The 22,026-nt window shown below is 39.7% G+C and overlaps 1 protein-coding gene across 5 annotated transcripts in view; it reads left to right on the top strand.

Moving 5' to 3' along the window:
• Positions 1-22,026, top strand: part of il1rapl1a (interleukin 1 receptor accessory protein-like 1a) — a 172,420-nt gene that overhangs the window by 147,132 nt on the left and 3,262 nt on the right. For 2 of the 5 annotated variants that reach the window (XM_058623083.1, XM_058623084.1), the window contains exons 7-11: positions 8,564-8,696; positions 13,133-13,278; positions 16,323-16,469; positions 19,875-20,045; positions 21,393-21,437. In XM_058623083.1, the coding sequence (XP_058479066.1) occupies positions 8,564-8,696; positions 13,133-13,278; positions 16,323-16,469; positions 19,875-20,045; positions 21,393-21,437 (642 nt within the window). The remainder of the gene's footprint in view (positions 1-8,563; positions 8,697-13,132; positions 13,279-16,322; positions 16,470-19,874; positions 20,046-21,392; positions 21,438-22,026) is intronic. The other 3 variants (XM_058623085.1, XM_058623087.1, XM_058623086.1) reach the window with 3 other exon arrangements.

The following is a 22,026-nucleotide window of genomic DNA, read 5'->3' as shown; positions in this document are numbered from 1 at the left end:
AGTGGTTCAGTGGAAGGTGAGGACAAGTCTGAAATCACTGTGACCAAACAAACAAGTTGCAACCTGTTGTGGAAGCTCTGGCGTGTCAGAGAAAGCCACACTGAGCTAATTAGCTGCCTGTTGTACCTTCATACTTGGTTTCCAGGTATCAGAGTTGTATCTTCACAGCAAGAAAAAAACAATGAGCATATTTCCCTGAATGTATATTGATCTATTATTATGTTTGGCTTCTTAAGCAAGCAGGAATAAAAGTAAGGCTGGGTCTTAAATCTCCTTTCCATCAGACTCTCAGCCGCGGGAAGGATGTCAATAACTCAGATTACATGGATTTGTTCCACGCCCACACATGTGTGAAAGCGTAGACATGTGTAAATATAAAGAAACACACACTCATGAACACACATAATCATGCCTTTGTGCTGTACGAGGCACAGATTCAGTCAGTGGGATATATTTTTCACTACAGGATTTGCCAGTTCCATTCAGCGCATGTTTATTTGTGAACCTAAAAAATGAAATTGTTGTGGACTTGATTTTCATGAATAGGCAGGTAGTATAATCCACACAGAGGCAAGGTATCAAATCAAACAGCTAGTGATTCAAATCAGAGCAAAAACCAAGCCTTGTGGTGAAATAATTGCCTGCAGAGCAAGGAGACAGGATTGTGTCCAGGCATTGAGCACAGTGGCTCCATAAAGCCTGGTTTTTGCTAACTACAGTCGCATTGGCTGCGAGAGCTCCGAAAGTTTTCGCAGCACAATGTCATGCACCTCTGATTTTTGTGTAATTCCAGTAATGCGTGCAATGGAAGTGTCTGGGGAAAAGAAAAATTACCATTTAGATTTGTGTTTATAAGCAACAATATAAACTGGAGGGACGACCACTTGGTTCTGGAGTCTTTGAGAGTAGTTTTTTTTTTTATAAATTAATTAACAAAGTCTATCACACATCTCGTTTACTATTTTAATGTAGTTTATTAGATGTGTGAGATGTGAAAACAAAACAAAAGGAGGGTATAGTGTTTGAAAAACAAAATGTTTCACAGTATGTATTTCAGTAACCACTGTATCCGGTGGCAGATTTTTATCTCTGTGGCTTCTTGTTTAATCCAGAGCAGTTTATTTAAATTTCTTCTTGTGATGTGGAGCATGGTGTCATGTGTCCCGTAGAGTACTGCACCACGGTGCCTCATGCAGGAATAAGTAAAGTTTAATTCTTATACTGAAGACATTTGTTCAGGTGAACCATGGAAAGAAGGACCATGAGGTGGACAAGAATCTGACCGCGTCTGTGACTGAACATTAGAGAGCCTATCTCTGGAGATATTTGTCCATTGATGGTCCTGACAAACATGCAGAGGATCTACAGAGAAGGATGGTAAACAAGATGTGTTACAGTATATGTTAGAAAGCAAGACTTCTGGCTATAGTTGTTGCCAGGATTAGGTCTCAGTGAGAAGTCAGAGACCGGGACACACAGATCTTCACTTAAACCTTGTTAACAAACAATGTCCCCTAAAATTAGCTTTCTTGCTTATGGCTGGGTATCAAACGGTACTGACCCAGTATCAAACTTCCTCTGTATTTCCTAGTATCAAAAATGTCTTATAAAACAATATCAGTCAAGATTTCATTTCATTAACGTCAGTTAGCCAATTGACATTCAGCCTGCTGTTTGACCAATATGAGAGCAGAAAGTTGCTTCATGTTCAACTGCAAGAAAACAAACTGACCAGCTGAAACAAAATAATTTTACCATAAGGCAGAATGTAGTCGAATGCAGTTAACACACAATAACTGTATTGCATGGATTGTACAGCAGTATCTGGCAAACTCACATGGGTAAACTTGGATTACATGAAAAATGTACCTTGAAAATTCACAGAATAAGAATTTTACTGTACTCTGTGTGTTAATCCTTTAACACCTAAACCTCAACCTGGACTTTTTTCTGTTTGCTTATTTTAACCATAAAAGGGCTAGAAAATGTCCTACCAAAAAATGGAAACTATCTACAGACGTTTTTTTTTTTATCTATTTGCTCTCTGGTGACAAAGACACTGATTAGCCGGCTTCCTGGAACAGTGAAATTACCGTAATTACAAAAATGTTGGCATTGACTTGCAACTTCTCACCTTTCTGAAACCGTTGGAATTTTTCCGATAGCACAAGCCATTGCGTGATTACAATAATGCAAAGTACGCCTTCGCAAATGCGTCGTCTCCAATACTCTTGTTGTTAAAGGGTTAAGTGCAACTTCACTGAGATGCCAGGGGCTTCCATTACTTACACTTGTATTCAGACAGTTATTGTTCCTCAATAAATTGGAAAGGTTTTTAGAAGTATGTGTTTTGATTTGCCATTCAACAAACATTTTAATTTAAAGGGAATGAGACCTTTTCTCCGGGTTCTCCAATTTCTTCCCACATTTCAAAAAACATGCAATATAGGGATTAGGTAAATTGGACACTCTAAATTGACCATAGGTGCAAGTGTGAGAGTGAATGGTTGTTTGTCTCTGTGTGGCCCTGTGATGGACTGACGAACTGTCCACGGTGTATCCCACCTATCACCCTATGTCAGCTGAGATTGGCACCGCCACGACCCTCATGTGGAGGATAAAGTGGTAGAAGATGGATGGATTGTTGAGACCAGATGGGTCAGGATATAAACAGTAGCACTCAGTCAAACACACAATTCTTGTAAGTTACCAAGTGTTACAAACTGTTCTGGGAACTATAATAATAACAATAATAGATTATAATCATGATGACACGGCTGTGAGGGACAGCAGGAGAGAACAGAGGGTTTCTGAAAGGTGCTCATCCTCCTCTGTAACTTGATAGCATGCAAATGATTCACTTCATTGTTCCAGTCTTGGTTAATGGTTTTCCCACCATCTGTTCAAACCTCAACTGGCTTGACATCATGGCAGTTTGCTGGCTCAGAGGCTAATGACAGAGTCATGCCAGCCAAATGTAAAATTGTCTTCTCTGTGTACCTGGCTAATATTTGTATGTATCTTTCAACCGCTTTGAAAACACATTTCATAGCTTTCTCTGGTTACGTACTGGATATGAAACACTGGGAGAAATCATTGTAAATCATGCGTATGCTATTTTGGTAACACTATATAATATAGCCTGTAGCCGTAGAGTGCCCAACATCATGTAACTCTTCTAGACTTACTGGGTAATGTCATGGTTAGAACAGTACCTATAAACTACTTACAGTACATTAAAGGTGCAACATTTGGTCATTTTTAGATGAAAGTATTATTGTACTGTAAGTTTCCTTGTACTTAGGTATTTAGGGGAAAGGAGTAATCCATTATAGCAAGTATTGTTGTATCACTGAGTATCTACAGGATAATATAAAATAAAGGAAAAATAAAGTAGATTGTAAGTACCTTTGTATACTTGTTACACCTACAGAGTATTTTAGAAGAAATAATAAACAAATTGAAACAAATAAAGTCTATTCAAGTACTATGTACCAATGTAGTGTTTTTGCATAAAGGAGAAATAAAATATATTGTCATCAAGTATGGAAATTCAGAATAACGTGGACCATATTTTAAATCTCCTTTGTTCACATTATGAATATACAGACATCCATCCAGCTGTTGGACATGGAATGTTCATTCTTGTCCAATTTAAGATCCCAATATGAGAACATGCTGAGAAATGGGTCCTCCTGTCGTCCAACAGTAGAGCAGCTCATAAGGCACAGACTGGACTACAAAACAAACTTTGGTACTTTAGATACTTACAAAAGTATTTACAATATACTAAACTTTTCCTTTATTTTATATAAGTCTGTAGATACCCAGGAATTCAAAAATGTTTATGCTATCATTTATTTATCCTTTCACTTAAATACCCCATAGGTAGACCTGTAGTAAACTTATAGTATAGATAATCTCTTCTTTCATTTCAAAATGACCAATTCTTACTCCTTGGTTGTACTTTTTATGTATTGTTCTTACCATGAAATTACACAGTCTACAAGAATTGCACGATACATGTTGGGTATTTACACTCAAGTCTCGGGCTGTATTATATAGTGTTGCTGTTATTTTAGCTGGGAACTGGAATGTTCTGGGTATTCAGGAATGTCTCTAGTGGGAAATGAAGCTGTGTTGAATGCAGGCTGAGGATGTTTTGGGACCATGGATATAATAGCAGAGCTGGATAAGGTGTAGCAGAGTAAGCCTGCCAATATTACCCCGCTGTGGCACAGCGACAAAAAATCCTTTTCTGCCACACACAGATTTGTGAATCTGGACAGAACATTGTGAAAAGCCAGATAATGAACAGATAATGGAGCTATATCTTCTCCCTTTTAGGGTCACTACAGAGGTATAGGGTGCCTCTGTCTCACCCATGCTCTCCTCCGTTACACCAACTGACCCCATGTCCTCCTCAAATCTAATCCTGTCCATCCTGGTCACTCCCAACAAAAATCTCAGCATCTTTAGCTCTGCCACCTCCAGCTCCGCCTCCTGTCTTCTAGAGAGTGCCACTGTCTCCAAGCAATAAATGGAATTATATATTATATCAAAATAAATAATAGTTCTGAGATTTGTTCTCGACCTTGCAAAGTGAATGGCTGACAAAGCACAGATCAGTAGATCTCATCACATCCTCCTTCCTTATAAGAATCTGCTCAATACTCAACTGTTAAATCATGATTTTTAAGCCAACATGGATGAGAAGTCCTTAAAGTTTTCAGAGGAGAATATATAAATGCACTTTGTGGTTTGTTTAAAATCTTTATGGCAGACAAGTAAGCTTTACTGCACATGCAGTGTGGAACATTTTCTCAATTTAAAGTCAAGGTATGGGCACTCATCTGGTAGTGGTAGTTCACATTGGTATCTTAAAGGAAGAAAAGGTCCTTGGTTTATACTCAATTCAACAGATGAATTTATGTGTGGAGGTTGTATGTTGTTAGTGTGTCTGTATGGATTCATTTTTGGCAGATTTTTCTCCCACAATCTAACGACATACAGAGTGGAGTTCAGTTAAAAGTAGACTCTAAGGCCTAAGCAAAAATGGATGTATGTGGTGACAACAATAGTGGGAGAAGTAACAACGGAGCCATTGCAGTTTCATGGGACAGCATGTGGCCTTAAACAATTTCCTGTGATTCCCAGGGAGCTCAGTGGAAACTTCCTCTCTTGGCAGCGACTGCCAGCAGCACAACTTTCCTGGTGTGTCATTGATCTTTGGGGTAAAATAATACAGGGAATTTTTCAAAATAAGATAAATGAAAAAACCTTGTATCTGTATCACAGAAAAGACGCACAGTTGTGCATTTTTTCACAGCGTGGTTGCGGCACACGTTTGCTACACAAATAACTGAACAGTAGGGAGGGTATCATTCCCCATGTTATCCAGAAAGTGTTTTGTCAGTTGAATACAAAATAAAAGCCTAGTCTCCTTGACTCATTGATCCTGTGTTTGAGTCAGGGTTGTACAAGTTAGAATCGATGGCTCTGACATATCAGTAGCCTGACTGTGTTGTTATACATTAAAAAAATATGTGGTGCTGTCCATGGTGCTGAAGTAGCATGATGATTTCTGATTTTTTTCCATTCTGTCAAGCACGTCTGTATGAATCTATAGATCCTACAGAACAAAGACGATCACTTATCGGTATTAGTCTGATACTGTTCAAAATCAGATCAGTCCAACAAACATTAACATCACATAAATGCACCAATGTCATGTCAACAGAATATGAGTCAAGAATTAATATGTCTGCCACAAGACGAAAACAGATGTATATAGTATTTTTTATTGAACTGATGTTTGTATTGGTAGATACTCAAGGTTGTAAAATTATTATAGGTATAAGACATGACAAAGTGGTATTGAGCCATTCCTGATACAGCATACTATAAAGACCCAGATTTATACTTAAGTGTGGAATTTATACCTAAAGTATTCCTTTAATATTTCTATTGTCACTGGATATTGCCTGTGCAAAATTTGCATACTTTATTAAGAAGAAAATATATTTTTGCGGTGACATGACCTCATGCTGTCACTGAGGAAATTAACTGCACTTTTTGTCTTTATGGCACTGTCACAGTCACATAAAGGCAGACATTGCTCATGTAGATTTGGTTGTCAACCAGTTAGAGAGTCAGTCTCTAACTTCTCTAGTCCACATATCACACATATCAAAGGATGGCTAAGGATGGCAAATATGCTAAATGGCATTATACACTATGATTATGAGTGATAAAGAAGCGTAATATTTCACATCTGGTAAAATATACTAATTATGATTATAATATGTGAGAGTATGGGAGTGTTTCCATCGTAAAATATGGCTCTGCAGTGATAAACCAAATGTGCCAAATGTGTATGTGTGCCTGTGTGTAAACAATACACACAGACAGTTCCTTGTTTTGTAGGTACAGCATGTATTCTTTGTAGAGACCGACTGTGCACAAATACCAAGCTGAGAGTGGCTGTTGAACTTTAGAAATGTCAGCCACTGTTCCTCACATGCAGCACTATCTATTCATACCTGCATGGGTGTCCTCCCAGCCTCCCTCCCTGCATGCCTTAAAACTTTCTCTGTGCTAAGAGTGACCTACTGAAATTGTTTGAAGCTGCGTCTTGGTTGTGGGCAGGAGAGGCGTGGAGTGCACATGCCCATAGTATAAACACAGAGTCATTTAAAAACAGCCATAAGACATGTTTGGCAACAGTCATGTGGGGAAAAAAGGGTTGCAGAGTTGCTGTGTCATGTTATTGGATACAAAGATCATCACACTGAGGGACCAAAGTAAATGAAAACCTTGTGAAATGCAATGCAATAAAAATGCAATATAAGTGTCTTGCTATAGCAGCATTTTTATTTTAACCTCAGAATGTTGTGGCCAATTTTAAACTTTGGAAATCTTCTTTGGCCCACTGGTACCCTTAAATTTGCACACTAAACCAGGCCTCTGTAAAATGTGATGAGTTTATTTAATTCATATAAATTAAATATTTTTATGAGAAGCTTAATTACATAACTGAAAATGAAAAACCGCTTGCGTTTCACCTGCAATACCTTCATAGCCCAATACGGGGCCATGGCTCAGACTTTGAAATGCTATGGGATAAACACAAATACTCCTAGACATGTAGATCAAAATAAAATGATAACAACATTTTAAGGGTTTCATTTGTTCAAAGCTTGAAAACAAAGAGAAGTTTTTAAGCCCCAAACCCTCAATGCGTTTCTCCTGGTGCTTCCCAAACTTACATGCCTGGGAGCCAATCACAGCACCGGCTCTCTCCAGAGGAGCATCCATACAGTGACTGTATGTACATGATGACCGTTCATGAACTGTGTGTTGTTAACATGTTGCTGCGGGTTCACTGGGAGGCAGCAGCATGTGATTGCTTTGAGAATTCCACTTCAGAAGGATGCAAAATAAACATGTGAATATACAATTGCACAGAATATGACAACTGTGCTCTTTCTTTCAGTTCAGTATACATTTATTGGGGAAGTTGCATGTTACAGCTGAATATCCCTCACCTCACCCTTCCTTTCCAAGTGTGCTGGGGAACCTGTGTACAGTAGAAGGACTGCTATATTGTGACTAAATATTGTGATGATGATATCACCTGTGATAAATTACGAGATACAAATAAAAGCGTTTGATTAGAGTAAACAATAAGATGAAGATATATTTGGTAAATATAACAAAAACAGAAAGAAAAAAAACTAGATTAAAAAGCGAGGAATATTATTAGTACTATAATGTCATGTGTAATAATGGATGTCCCCGGGTAACATACACAGCTGTGCTGCAGCAGAGGCTGCGTCTGTGAAACACACAGCTGCGTGTTCATGGAGGACATGCGACTGATATTTCAGCCTGGTTTTTACATTTTGCGAATCACACTGACTTGAAACAAAACAACGGCCGCTCCAAATGAATGGGAAGGAAAGATTTTAATAATGGAAATGTGGGAGAAAGCTTTCTTTAAATTGATGTATGAATATATGTTTTTTTCTTCCTTCTGAAAACTTGCCCTCTTTGTTGCACCAAGATAATAATCAGTCGTATTTCAGAACAAAAAAAGCCATAATTTGCCCTTTGGTGACAATTTCTTAGTTTCTCACGTATGTTCTCTCAGCAAACTGCAGCTGTAGACTCTCGACCTTCCTTCACACCAAGCAGCAACTCTGAATAATATATTCTTACCATTAGTCTCCTCTCACTTCAGTTTTTACTCTTTCCTCTTATGGTCTCTGGGGAGATATGGGAAGCTCTTGAGTGCCATCATGTGTTCATTTCTTGCTTTCGGATCAGTATGTTGTATGTGTGTCCCACTGACATGAAAACAGAATCAAAACATTTCAAGAGTTGTTTCCCCTTGAGTCCATGTGAAGCAAACTGCTTGCTTCAATCACAGCTGTACATTCCCATACAATTTAAAGGCTCTGTAAATATCAAGTTCAATCATGTGACCATTTACGACAGAGAGTGTGTGTGCATGCTTGCAAGACAATTAAACCTGATGGTGTGTTGTCTTCTGTCTTTGCAGGGAGTGCTTTGAACCTCACTTGCCGGGCATTTTTTGGCTACAGCGGTGACGTCAGTCCACTCATCTACTGGATGAAGGGAGAGAAGTTCATTGAGGACCTGGATGAAGAGAGAGTCCAGGAGAGTGACATCAAGTAAGAGCTGGTGTTGGAATCATTTCATTGGTTTTGGCGTTAATGAGGAAATAATAGCAGCCTCAGGATAAATTCACTGGAAAATATTAAAAGATGAGAGCAATGGTTTTGCAGGTTTTAGCCCATTAACTCCAAATTGCGTTCATCAAACCAAGCACTTTGCAGAGACTATCGGCGGCCTTCCATCATGTAGAGACATGAAGCTTGTTTTACATCATCATTCATATATTTTGACACTTTCATTCTTTTGTTTAAATTACTTTTTGTATCAGGGAAAGCAAGTGGTAACTGGATGATGTATTACACCTCACAATATCTGTGCAACTGAAAATAAACATGACTGTAAATTGGCAAAATACTATAAATCTGCAGGAGCATTACATGACATCATTGCATGACAAAAACAAAGCTAAGCACACACACATCAACATGTAGGCTATTGTGTATCAGCCTCATTTAAATGGCTGACAGCCACACGTGTCATTACAACTGTATGGGTGTATGTGTGTTGTGTTGTGCTGCACTCCATATTGATTATTTGTCCCAAGCCTCATTGGATTTAGCAGCTGTGTTGTCCAAAGAAAATGATCGCACCAAGAAAAATAAACAACAAACCTGTACAGCATACTTTTAGAAAAGGAAAAAGTGAGGTGTCTTTGTATTTTCCGTCAAAAAAAATGTTTTTCTGAAGCCAGCGTTAATGCTCACAAGGACAGTTAAAAAAACAAAAAAAAAACAGCCTTTGTTAGCTGTATCACCAGCTCTGACAACAACATTGGAAATACATTTCAAAATAAAGTTTTTGAATTGTGTATCACAACAGATTTTCTAAAGCACAAGCAATTTCATGTCTTAAGACCATTATGGTCATTATGTAAGAATCAGAACAGTTGTTCGCTGTCAAACTACACTCCACAAAAAAAATGGTATATTCTATAAACTGTCATGGTTGATGGCCCACTTCTTGCTGCTTTTCAGTTTCAAACAAACTCCAGAAAAAGAAAATAAACTTGATAGAACAATCACACAAAGGCAATGTCTTAGTGTCGTATCAGTATTTTATTTTTTCTTTCTGAAAAACAGTCAAACCTTCATGTATCGTATAGTTTTGGTGCTTGGAAGTTTCATTTACTTGTTTCTCTTTAAAGGAAAAGGAACAGTGGAAATAGGATGAGGATGAACCCAGGGAAAATGTTGCACGATTAACTATGTTATCAACTGCTCGGCACTTTGGACATTATTAAAAAGTGGGTCTCTGTTTCCACATAGGGAGCTGATATGTTTTTCTCTCTTGAATATTTTCTCTCTCATTTTTAATTTTCAGTTTATCTGCAGTCTATCCCCTGCTTTCTGTCCAAAATGAGTATATATATATATATATAGTATATATCTATCTATATCTGCCCTAACATCGCACACCAAAGAGGAATGTACTCAATGTTGGGTTGTTGCTTTTTTATGATTGTAACATTGTAACAATCAAACTGAAAATTGCTCTCCAAGCCTCATTCCCAGGTCTCTAAAACATTTAAAACAAGCCCATCTCCACGTCTCCCCCTGGTCGTGGTGTAATACATTTAAACAAGTCCATTCTTTGGCCCATGTGCATGTTTCCCATTAGGGCTGTTTGGAAAGGCTGCTGCTCTGGGGAGACAGTCCTGTCAGATGGTTAACAACCGCCATTTTTCACACTGCCGCCACTATCGCTATCTCCGTTTGCTGCACCCACCTAGCAGCATGCAGATGGTCCGCGGAGAGCTGGGTGGGAGGAGGGGGGGGAGAGGGCAAGAGAGAGGGAGCAGACAGGGGAGAGGTGGAAAGAGAAACAAATATGGCAAGTCACCAAGGACGAAAGTAAAGAAGATGCATCTGTGAAAGTGAGTTTGCTTGTGCACTGATATGAACAGGCAACAGAGACAAATTTAATTTTAAGCAGCACAGCTGCTCACCGCTCCCTCCCACTCAATCGCTTTTGTCATACATTACTCCCCGACACCAGGATTCCCCACTCACTGCATGAGGGGTTATCTTTTGAATAATTCATACCGATATTTCATGCAGCAGGTCAATACTGTATTTGATAATATGCTCTCTGTTGCTGCTCCTGTTTCTGCTGCAACAGCCCTGTTTAGGTGCAGCAAGAACCTTGGTTTCACTTCCATAAAGGCAGTCCAAGACACAGAGAGCACAGAAAAAGATGGAGAAATGGAGAGAAAGGAACAGAAGAAACTAAGCATCAGCAAATCTGTTCTCAAACTGCAGCCAATTCTCCCTTTAAGACAGATATAGTGGGCATGTCTCTAAGGTTTACCTCTGTCCCTCAGGGTGGCACACACACTTTTTTTTAGCTTGACTATGAATGCATAAGAAGGCAAACATGAGCTGAGAGAAGAGCACTCATACAGTGGGCTCATAGATTCTGCAGGCATGTATTTATTCAACGTGCTGCCTATTGATTTGGAGGAGTTAATTTCTATGGTAACCCAAGGCCATTAATTCTCATTTGTGCCAGTGGGGCAGGGCTATTGCTGTTATCATAACATGGATGACTGGACATTAGCATAGCATGCAGAGATTAATAAATGTGTGAAACAATTCCGGCTCAGCAGAACGGCGAAGTTGATCAATATGTTGTTGACCCAGTTTAGCTGGTGTTTTGCAGGTACCTTTTCGAGGTGAGTGTTTAAAAGGAATGAATAAGATGGAAATGAGCAAACACGGAGAATCTGCTAATGAGAGAGTGATAGAATATTGAAAAGGAATGGTGCCTGGAGCAGCACGAAGTTTCATTCATTTTGTTAACGCTGTATCAATGAACCTAACCACCCAAAAGAAAAGTCGAGGGCTTTACAGATTTTTACAAAGATTTACATGGGGTTCTACAAATCTGACATTTAGTGGGTCTGATCCACACAAACAGGAACATCGCAGCAGATGCAGCCACAGTGAGACCAGCTGTTTCTGTGAAATACATAGACTGTGTGTAAAAATGGACACACTGCCAGTTGTATAACAACATTTTGTTGTGAAGCCTCAATATTTGCGATTTGAACAGTGCTTCAATTATGTCATTTATAGATGTCACCTACAACCAGGCTCCTATTGGATGCTACCAGCTGTCAATCAAACTGGTGTACACTCATATTTGCCTTGCTTTAGTGCCTATTTTCCTCTGAATGGGAACATCATTTACAAACTTTGCATCGAGAGCTATTGAAGAAAAGCTGAAAATAGAGTTTGAGACCATTAACTAAGCTAACAGGACCAAGGCACGTAACAAAGAAAAGAATGAAGATATTTCTCAACTCAGGGGAAACTGAGGTTGAGAAGCACATTTCTTGAGTATTGCTTTTAACTTTTCAAATTGGAAGACTACATCAATTTTTATATACAGTGCTCGGTGAGATGCCACTCAACTCACAGGTTGTTCAGGTTGTATGAGGGTGGTAGATATCACAGCGAGCTTTGCAAGTTCATATAGTGTAATAATGTGAAAAGGAATGCTTCAAAGTACCCACCGCTCCCTGGAGAGACATGAATTATTCCCAAGTCTCTGAGCGCCCCTGCCCCCAACCCACTGCACAACAAAATCAGCTAAAAGTGCAAATATCATTAACATTACCTCAACCTCTCTTTGCAGAGCTTGTGATAATCTTTCAATTACCAATCTGTCAACAAGCTGTGCTTATGTGCAGTTCATTGGCTTGAAGACAAGGGAGGAAGAGACACTGTAATGGCTGAGAGTCATTACATCCCTGCACCTGAACACTCTCACACATAAACACACTTTTCCCTCATTCTGCTCCACTCCTTCTCAACATGCCATAATTAGTATATACTACAAAGGATACATATGTGCACACGCACACAATAAACAAGCAAACAAACAAATAGAGTTGATTGCGCTCTCATTTGCACATTGTTTCCTCCAAAGAGTGTTGTAAAAGTGGGCTAAGTAGTGTATCTAAGGTATGGGAGAGCATTACCTCCCCATTTCCTCCTCCATCAGGCTCAACCAGCCCAGCAGGGGACACTCATTTACTTTATGGAATATTACTTTCTCTCCGTTACCATGGCAGCCTCTATAAAAAGATTTTCCCCTCATCGCCATTATTTGATTCCACCCCACACACACACACACACACTCGGCAAGGAAGAGTCCTTATTGATTTTCATTCCTCATCTGTTTTGCTTGCAGAGAAAGAAATTAACATACCGTGAAGTAATTACAGTAACACAAAAGGGGGCTTCATCACGATGCATTTGTGGAACAGAAGGATGCCGCTTACGGCCATTTTTATGTCATATTGAACTGTAACACAATATGGTTTTTGATAGCACACTCAAGATCATGACTCCTGAAGTCCGACCACAGCTTATGCTGCCTTCGAACACAGTAAACTTGTTTAATTAGTCATTTTTCGCCTCTCTTGCAGAGTGATCAAGGAGCATCTTGGTGAACAGGAAGTGGCCATCTCCTTGACGATTGACTCTCTGGAGGAGGAGGACCTGGGAAATTATTCCTGTTATGTGGAAAATGGTAACGGCCGTCGCCAAGCTACTATCCAGCTCTTCAGACGAGGTAAGGAACTTTCAAAAGGTTGTAAGGTTGGTAAAAGATTAAAAACATGGCTGCACCACAATCTCAAATAAATACAAATATTCTGAATGCCTTCCCCAAAACTCAACCTCACACACATCTGCTCATAGATGTGGGAAGTGATGCTACTGACAAGCATGTAAATAGTTTGGTTGTTTTCCTCCTTTTTTTAGAAATGTAATATTTTCTTTTTGTTTTTAATTTTTGATATTAATAATTTGTCCAATAATTCATTAAAACATGTTTCCACTATCTAGCGGGAAGTGTAAGGGTCAGCGCTGGTCAAAAACGGCAATGGCACAGAAAATAATTCTGGATTTCTTTATTTCTAAAAGCCCAAAAGCAACCTAAACACAGAGTGAGGATGCGGTCAGTGCCCAGTTGCAGTACATGTGTGTCAACTAATGTTACAAATGTGTCGAGTTCCGCTGGAGAAGTTCAGGAGCCTGAGTCTGAGCCCTTGTTAGCCCAAGAGGAAACACTAGCTGCTGACACATACGTTAAATGTTTATGAACGGAGTAACGTTGTTCACCTTCTCATCACTTTGTGTAACATTAAAGTGGGTTGCTGGTTACTCTCGTTCATTCCCTAATTTTAAAGATGTTTCTTACCACAATTGACAATGGTGTCATAGCTTTTAACGTGCATTGAAGGAAGGAAAGTCTGCATACACGTACAGTCTGGGGTGTCAAACATATGGCCCACAGGCCAGAACCAGCTCACCAGAAGGTCCAATCCCAAAGATGAATTTGTGTAAACTACTGTTGTGAGAATGCTGTGGCCCCTTTAATAGCCGGGCAAGTGTATGTGTATGTGTGAAGAGAGAGAAGCCGACTTACGGGCAGAGTTAGCATTAGTTACTATGAAGTGGGGGAAATATGTGTTGTGTTCCAAGCCTGTTGTGAGAAACACTCAGACTCTTCCAGATCACCTAAGTGTCCACCTGTTCATCCCTTATCTGTAGAAGTAAGGGTGTTAACCTGGAGCCACCACAGCTCCAGCCTTGGAGGTAATATCTCCCCCGTGCTTCCCCAGAAGCAGAGCGGGAAAGCTAACACTCCATTGAAGATAATCAATCATTTGTCCCCTGGGGTCACATTTTTATTAGCACCCACTTTATTTTGTGTAGTAAAATCATTTGTTCATGTTTTGTACATTCGTAGATCCACTGTGATCTGTAAGTTGACACATGAATACACAGGTGTTAAGCATAACATTTTCAGGTTTTTCATAATATGTTTTATGAAAAGATGAATTAAATGTAAAATAAAGGGGAAACGTTGGAGTTCTTGCTGTTTATACGTTATTATGTTATTATTTTACTCGTCCGTCCCACTTGAGATCAGGCTGCTCTGTATGTGGCCCCTGACTTGTGATTTAGACACCCTTGCTGTATACAGTACCCTTTTTTTTATCAGATTAAGCTGCACAGCCTAAGAATAAGACCAGATAAAAAGCTTGGAGGTTTAAAGATGTCAGGTGTAATGAAGAATCTGTGTTTTATAGAACAGCTCATGTAATGGGACATTTTCTAAAAGAATAAAGACTTAAAAAAACACACAGGTCAACAAGATGCATATTAGAAAGCCAAAATGGCAAAGTTAGCTTTTGAGACTGAGAATTAGTTTTATTTATGAAAAAGTGTAATGTAGTGTAATGTAACCAACTCATGCACAATTAAAAGTCAAATGAAGAGTTTGACATTTTACAAAATGCCCTTGTTTGTATGGAGTTATGTAAGACGATCAATACCACTCGCCTGTGCAGTAAGAGAGGGGGTTGTGAAGTACACAATAACCCTCATAGAATCATAGCTTATCATTGTTACACTTTGGATTTAGTTTTGGTTTAACACATCAGGTAAATTGGTGGGTTTTAAATATGATGATTGTGTGTGTCGCCACTTGTTTTCCAGTTTCCAGCTTTCATGTTAAACTTAACTAAGCTAAGCTAAGCTAAGCTCAGCTCAGCTAACAGAGCAGTATTGATCATAAATATTAACAAAGAAAATTAAGTAGGGTAGTATATTTATGTGTCACATATTAAGTAGTAAATTAAGCCATTTTATTCAATACCAAAAATCATACGATGAGACAGAATAACTTTAATCATTTACAGCCCTTAAATATGAAACATTTTCTTCAAATTTGTGATCGTATCTTGAAAGTAACACAACTTTAATGCAAAACTTGGTAAAGAAGTGTAATTATATTTGAAAAAAAAAAAAATCTATCATCATATTGTAAAGATTTGTGCCTGTACAGGGTACAAAGTGTGTAATAATATAGAGAATACATTTGCTGTTGCTATAGTAACCATGCAGTTCTCCAGTAGAATGACAGAGATAAAAGGTGAACCTGGTCTAACTGAGCCAACCAGGTAAATGCTGCTTTAATACACACCATAACTCATCCTTCCCCAAGCTGGGTCTCTAGGTAGATGGTGAAAAGATAATAGAGAAGAGAAATGAATGGGGAGACAGAGAAAGAAGAGGGGGAGGAAATGCCAGAGACGGTTTTGATGGAGCGGTGAGTAAGTGAGACAAATAAACTGAAGCCTCTTGTTTTGAAAATGCCTCCATCCATGTCCAAAATTGTTACATTACCCACTATGGACGACAGCCAAGGTGTCATTGCTGCGCTGCGCCAAAGAAATGAATCCAATTCCTCATAATCTGCTTTTTCTTTCACTGTGTCTCTGTGCACTGCACTCTCTCTTTTTCCTAAACTCATTATGAGCGTTGTGTCTCTTCCCAGTGAAGATTAATGCTCCTCCCCTCTGGGCTAAGCTCTGAAAACAGTGGTGATTGTCCAGCCTTTCAGCCGATGTACATGTGTCCTTTAAGTGCCTCATTCTGCTGAGTTTAACAGGCAACAACGCAACAATAAAGGTCGCAGACAGCCTTTGAGTGCAGAGTTAATAACCTGCTTTTGTGTATTCATAAAGACATGTGAATGAGGTTCCAACTACTATTGTTTTGGCATTTTTTAACATCTCCTGTTGTGTGTGTGTGTGTTGTTCTCAGCAGAGCTCATGTACACAGTGGAACTGGCAGGAGGGCTGGGAGCAATCCTGCTGCTACTCATCTTCCTCATCTCCCTCTACAAATGCTACAAGATCGAGCTGATGCTTTTCTATAGGAGGCACTTTGGCAGCGAGGACGTGGACGGAGGTAAAGACGAGAGCATCAGTCCTCAATCATTTCAATCTCGAGCATTTTTTCCCCACTCCATCACGTCTCCTTTGTCCAAACTTCAGTGTTCATCAAGCATTGTGAGAGCATGAGTGTGAATGTGTCCTGTTGGTTTCCCCATGCACATGCAGTTTTATGTGTATGTGTCAGTGTGGGTGTCTTCTGTCAGAGCCTCTATCCATAACACACTCCTTGGTAGATACAAATGTCTTTTCTGGTTCTATCTTGGCAGCTCATTTCCTCTCTCTCTCTTTCTCTACCGCGCTATGCAATTCTGTGTGTGTGTGTGTGTGTGTGTGTGTGGAGGGGAATTGTGTGTGTGCATGCATTGCTGCATTGGCTGCATAAGGAAGAGAGGGGACAGATTTTCAATTTGTTGCCCATTTAAAAAGAGATCAGTCTCAATATGTCATGGAATCATGCCCACCCTCTGTGGTATGCAGGGACTAGACAGGCTCAATGCTCCTTCCCACAGTGACAAATTGGAGCATAAACAGCCTGAAATTGGAGGTCAACTTTTTGTTTTCGCTACAGAACACAGTTAACTTTTGCGCCAGGCAAGGATTCATCTTTTTGTCTCCCAGTATCATCCCTCTTCTTTTTTTTTGTCCTTCTCTTTTCAGAAATCCTGGAAGGACTGAACTCATATTCAGAATCGCTTGATTGTTTCTACAGTAGCATGAATTATCTATTATACACAGTTTTGTTGACTCAAACCTCCACATGATTAAGCAATTCCATCAAAGACCACTGTTTCAAGCTGGAGGTTTTTTTCCAAGTTTGCTAGGTGGTTAATTTGCAAGCTTGGTTGCTAATTTGAAAGTGTTGTTTGATGTTTGGATCCTCACTGAGCGCAGCCCTGGCCTTTCCAGTGAGTTTTAAAGCTGCGTGTGCTCCTCAAAGAGTTTTGAGCAAAGCTCCATTTCCTCTTTTCTGCTGGCCCACATTCCAGTTTTTGCATAGCATAATGAGTGTAGGACTCACTGATCATGTCAGCAGTGATACTTTTCCCCATCATCCATTTTCCGCCTTTTAAAGGTGAATGCTTGTATCACACATATATGTTAGTTATGGAGGTCTACTTACATATATTAACTTGTTTTCACGGTTAAAAACATCCTAATCGCTGCAAACGAGCCGATCAAAATATCTCCTCACTGACGCTCTCGTCAGCTGCGCTGTTTCAGACCAAAACCACACCCCCAGAACGTGGACTGTGTTGTGATTGGCCAGCCAACGAGAGCTTTCCTACTGTCCTGTGATTGGCCAGTTACCTGGAAGTGACGTAATAGATAGGTCAGCTCTCAGATACACAGCTCCCCCTCTGGCACGGTGGATGCTCTGCATCTCAGCAGCTACAACGAGAGTAGTTCTTCTTCTTCTGCGGTTGAATGTACACAACCGGATGTGCCCGGACTAGTGCCCGCACCGGGAGGCGCTACGGTGGTGAGAGGAGTGGTGAGGATTTCACAATCCTCACCAATAAAACACTTTTCTCAGCAGTGGCTGAACAGTTTGTTCTGAACTTTAGGGTTTCATAAACGAGGTAATGACGCAGATACACACACAAACGCAGCGTTAATTGGAGCTTCCGGTCTATGTGGGCTTTAAGCTCTTCTTCTCATCTCCAGGGAAAACATTTCAAGGTGGGGAAGAGAGAAGTTCTTGAATCATGATTTTTTTTTTTTTATGCACATACTGTATATATTTCTCATATATACACTATATGACCAAAGGTATATGGACACTGCTGTCCACAAAGCTTTTTGGTGTGGTACTACTTTTCAATTAGAGCACTTTTTTCCAGTTAAGAATGAAAATTCACTTGAATGGTTTTTGTTTTTCCCTGGGTATTTTGCTCACTTCCTGTCTCATTTTGACGTCATCTCCATCATCTTCTACCACTTTATCCTCCACATGAGGGTTGTGGGGGGGAGCTGTTCCAATCTCAGCTGAGATAGGGTGATAGGCGGGGTACACAGTGGACAGGTCGCCAGTCCATCGCAGGGCCACATAGAGACAAATAACCATCCACTCTTACACTCTCACCTATGGTCAATTTAGAGTGTCCAATTTGCCTAATCCCCAAATCAGCATGTCTTTGGACAGTGGGAGGAAACCCGGTCGCAAACCCGGGTCTTCTTGCTGCAATGGCCTCATCTGATCTTATTTTCATGTTTGTCAATCAGATTGTTTCCACCTGCTTCCTCTCAGTCCATGGTATATATTCTCCACTCACCCTTGTTTTTCTGTCAGATTATTTGTTTTGTTTCTTCTCTGTAGCTCCCTCACATTTCTGGCTGTTATAATATTTTGTTATTTTGGCTTGCTCTGCACTCACCCCACATGTTGTTGTTTTTTTATATGTTTCTATTTCTTTATCGAGCAACTTATTAAAGCTGTAGTGTGTAACTTTTCATTATACATTATGTTACATGTAAACCATTGTCACACAAAGCTGATTAAGCCAACAGCTCCACACGACTCTCTCCGCGTTCCTCAATATTGCAAGGCAAGGCAGCTTTTTTGTCTCTGTGGAGCCTCAGAGTGATGTTTCACATCATGACTGATGGAGGGAAGGTGGAAGCATAACAGCTTTTCTAGTAAAGTGAGACAGCAGCAAACTGTAGGTTCAGAAATTCACCCCGGTTCTCTGAAACATGAGTGAGGTAGTGAAATACCGAATGTCAAATCGAATGTTGAAAGTGAACGGTTGGAATATGGACCTAAAAGTCGTCTTTTCAGAAAGCTCTACAGACTCAGCTGGGCTGTGAGGTAAATCTGGGTTGGTAGCGACATTAGCAGTGTTATGGTGACAGAAGTTACAGCTTAAAAAACTCTATTGCCACACTTGACCTGCAGTCGGGTCCTTATTTCTTATTATCCATGTCAAGTACTTGTTTTATTGTTTTTTTTGGTTTTTTTTGCTGATAGCTTATGTTCCCCTCTCTCTTGTTGGCTTTATTTTAACATATTCTCATCTCTCCTTGTTACTCCTTCTCTCTTTTTTCTTTCCTCCCATTTTGTCCCCCACCTCTCCTGTGTCCCCTGTTTTCCTCTCACCCCAAACACCCGAGGCAGATGGCTGCACATCTTTTTTTTGCTAGTGTGTGTTGGGGTGAACTGTTGGGATTCTATTTTTTTTATCTGATGATTCTTCAAGAATGATGTTTGAATGCAACAGTTATTAAAACTCATCAATCAACATACAATTTTGTGAGTCAAACTAAGTAACTGTAACTGTACAGCAATTCTATCTTAACATAAATAAATTAGTTGCAGTATGTGTATATGTGTACTGTGTACATTTTGTGCTGGGTGTCAATGCATTAAGTGGACATTTGTAATTGCCTGCTTTTCTCTTTCTCTGTGTTTTTTTTTAAGAAAACAAAGACTACGATGCTTACCTGTCCTACACCAAAGTGGACCCTGACCAGTGGAGTCAAGAGACCAGGGAGGAGGAGCGCTTTGCCCTGGAGATCCTCCCTGATGTCCTGGAGAAACACTATGGCTACAAACTCTTCATCCCAGATCGAGACCTCATTCCAACAGGAAGTAAGCACCGCGACTACCTGTGTACACCTGCTAACACATACAATATGTCCATGTCACAAGAGTATATATGTTTTGTCATAGTCCAAAATCGTTTGTTGATGTTTGTCTTCCGTGTTGTTTCTCACTGTCCCTGTCTTGTGTTCCAGTGTTTCATGCTCATAGGGAAGATTTGAGTTTATTTACACTTGGGGGGAAAAAAACAAATTACACCTAACCTCCAAATTAAAGGTCCAGTGTGTAACATTTAGGAGAGTTTATTGGAACAAATTGAATATGCATCTATTTTTCTGCTGCTTTATCGTCCATTTGAGAGTTAAGTGGGGGGCTGGAGTCAATCTCAGCTGACATGAGGTAAAAGTCGTAGGACACCCTGGAGAGGCCACCAGTCATGTTGAATATAGTACCCATAAATATGTTTCTTTAAGTCTATAATCCCTTTAAGATGTTTTTTTATTATTATTTTCATAGCCATATGATAAGCCTTTTTATGTACTTTTTGAAGCGGAAGCTTCCTACTCAAATCAAGAAAACAATATCCTTTCTGGGATACAAAGGCCACCATAATTCTCTGACGTGCTTGAGAAAGGAAGGGATGAATAGTCTCTTGCAATCTATAGTCTCACCATTAGATGTCACTGAATCTTACAAACTGGACCTTTAAGAGAGAAGGTAAAAAAAAAATATGCCCCCAAACTGTCAAACCAGAATCTCTTTTTCATGTATTTCTTAAAACTTCTCTGGATAATGTTAAAAGATTATGTTATTTCTCACTAGCTTTTCCCATGCTGTGTTTTATCAGTATGGGAATACAGCATGCAGTGTGTAGTGGGAGTTGATATGTTGAACAAATGTATCATTCTCCGCGGTTTTCATCCTTGCATTAATAAAAATCTGTCTGAACATATTCTCATGCGTGCTAACTCTTGCATAGTAGTGCCAGTCTGTGCCAGTGGTACACAGTGATCTCTGGTTAGGAGTGATGCTGTGTGTTTACTGTGTGCTTCGAGTAGCACTGATAAAACGCAAGCACGTCCTAGTTGGTCCAGACAGAATTAAACATCAGAGGGAAATGTGCAAAGGCTCTGAGCCCCGCTGACTGCACTGCCTCTTCCCTTTTATCCAAAGAAAATCACCGCTAGCGTCACTGCCAAGCAAAATTGTAGAAGATTAATGTCCAATCAGGGAAACATGGAATATGATTAATCATATGTGAAATGAATAGATGAGCAATAGAAAACGCGGCCACTTTAACTAATGTGTTGAGTTATGTTTTTGTGTGTGTGTGTGTGTGTGTGTGTGTGTGCTGTATTCCACCTGTGACCTGAATGTGAAAATGTTTATGTTTAGGTCTCACGAATGAACATTACCAGGATGACACACGGCTCTTTGGAGGTACTCGCCCTCAGTCTTTTCCTCTGCTGTCAATCGCTGTCATTTACCTGCTCTCAGGGAGATTTCAGGGAGATGCTTAGAGTGGTGCTGCAGTTTTGTGATCTGAAGCACTAGACCCACTCAGCTCAGCCTAATCCTGTTGACTGTGTAGTCATCAGTCAGTCACTCACCCACCCCTGTCTGTAGCCATTTAGTGCTTCAGTTAGACAGTGGTGGAGAAGTAGCCAAACATTGTACTTAAGTATAAGTACAAATAAAGACACAAAATACACAGACATGTAAGTAGCAGTTAAAGTAACACATTAACTTTTCTACTTAAGTAAGTAAGTTAAGTTTGCTTTTAACCTTACTTTAATTACTATTTAAGTAAGAGTATTTGTTGAGTGTATCCATGCAATGGTCTATTAACTGTGTCTACTGGATCATTTCATTAATACAAGAATAGCAAAGAATGCTGCACATGATGCTGCTGAAAACACTTTTATTTGAAAGGGTATTGTTCTTAATACGACCACTGTCAGTTACATAAGACAATAACAAAGATGAGATTATCTTGTTTTTATTTCTAGTAATCTTATCTTATTAGTAT

Source organism: Solea solea, chromosome 2 (genome assembly GCF_958295425.1).
Source record: "Solea solea chromosome 2, fSolSol10.1, whole genome shotgun sequence".
Lineage (NCBI taxonomy): Eukaryota > Metazoa > Chordata > Actinopteri > Pleuronectiformes > Soleidae > Solea > Solea solea.
The sequence above is the reverse complement of the archived record's forward strand: the minus strand, read 5'-3'. Positions and strand labels throughout refer to the sequence as shown.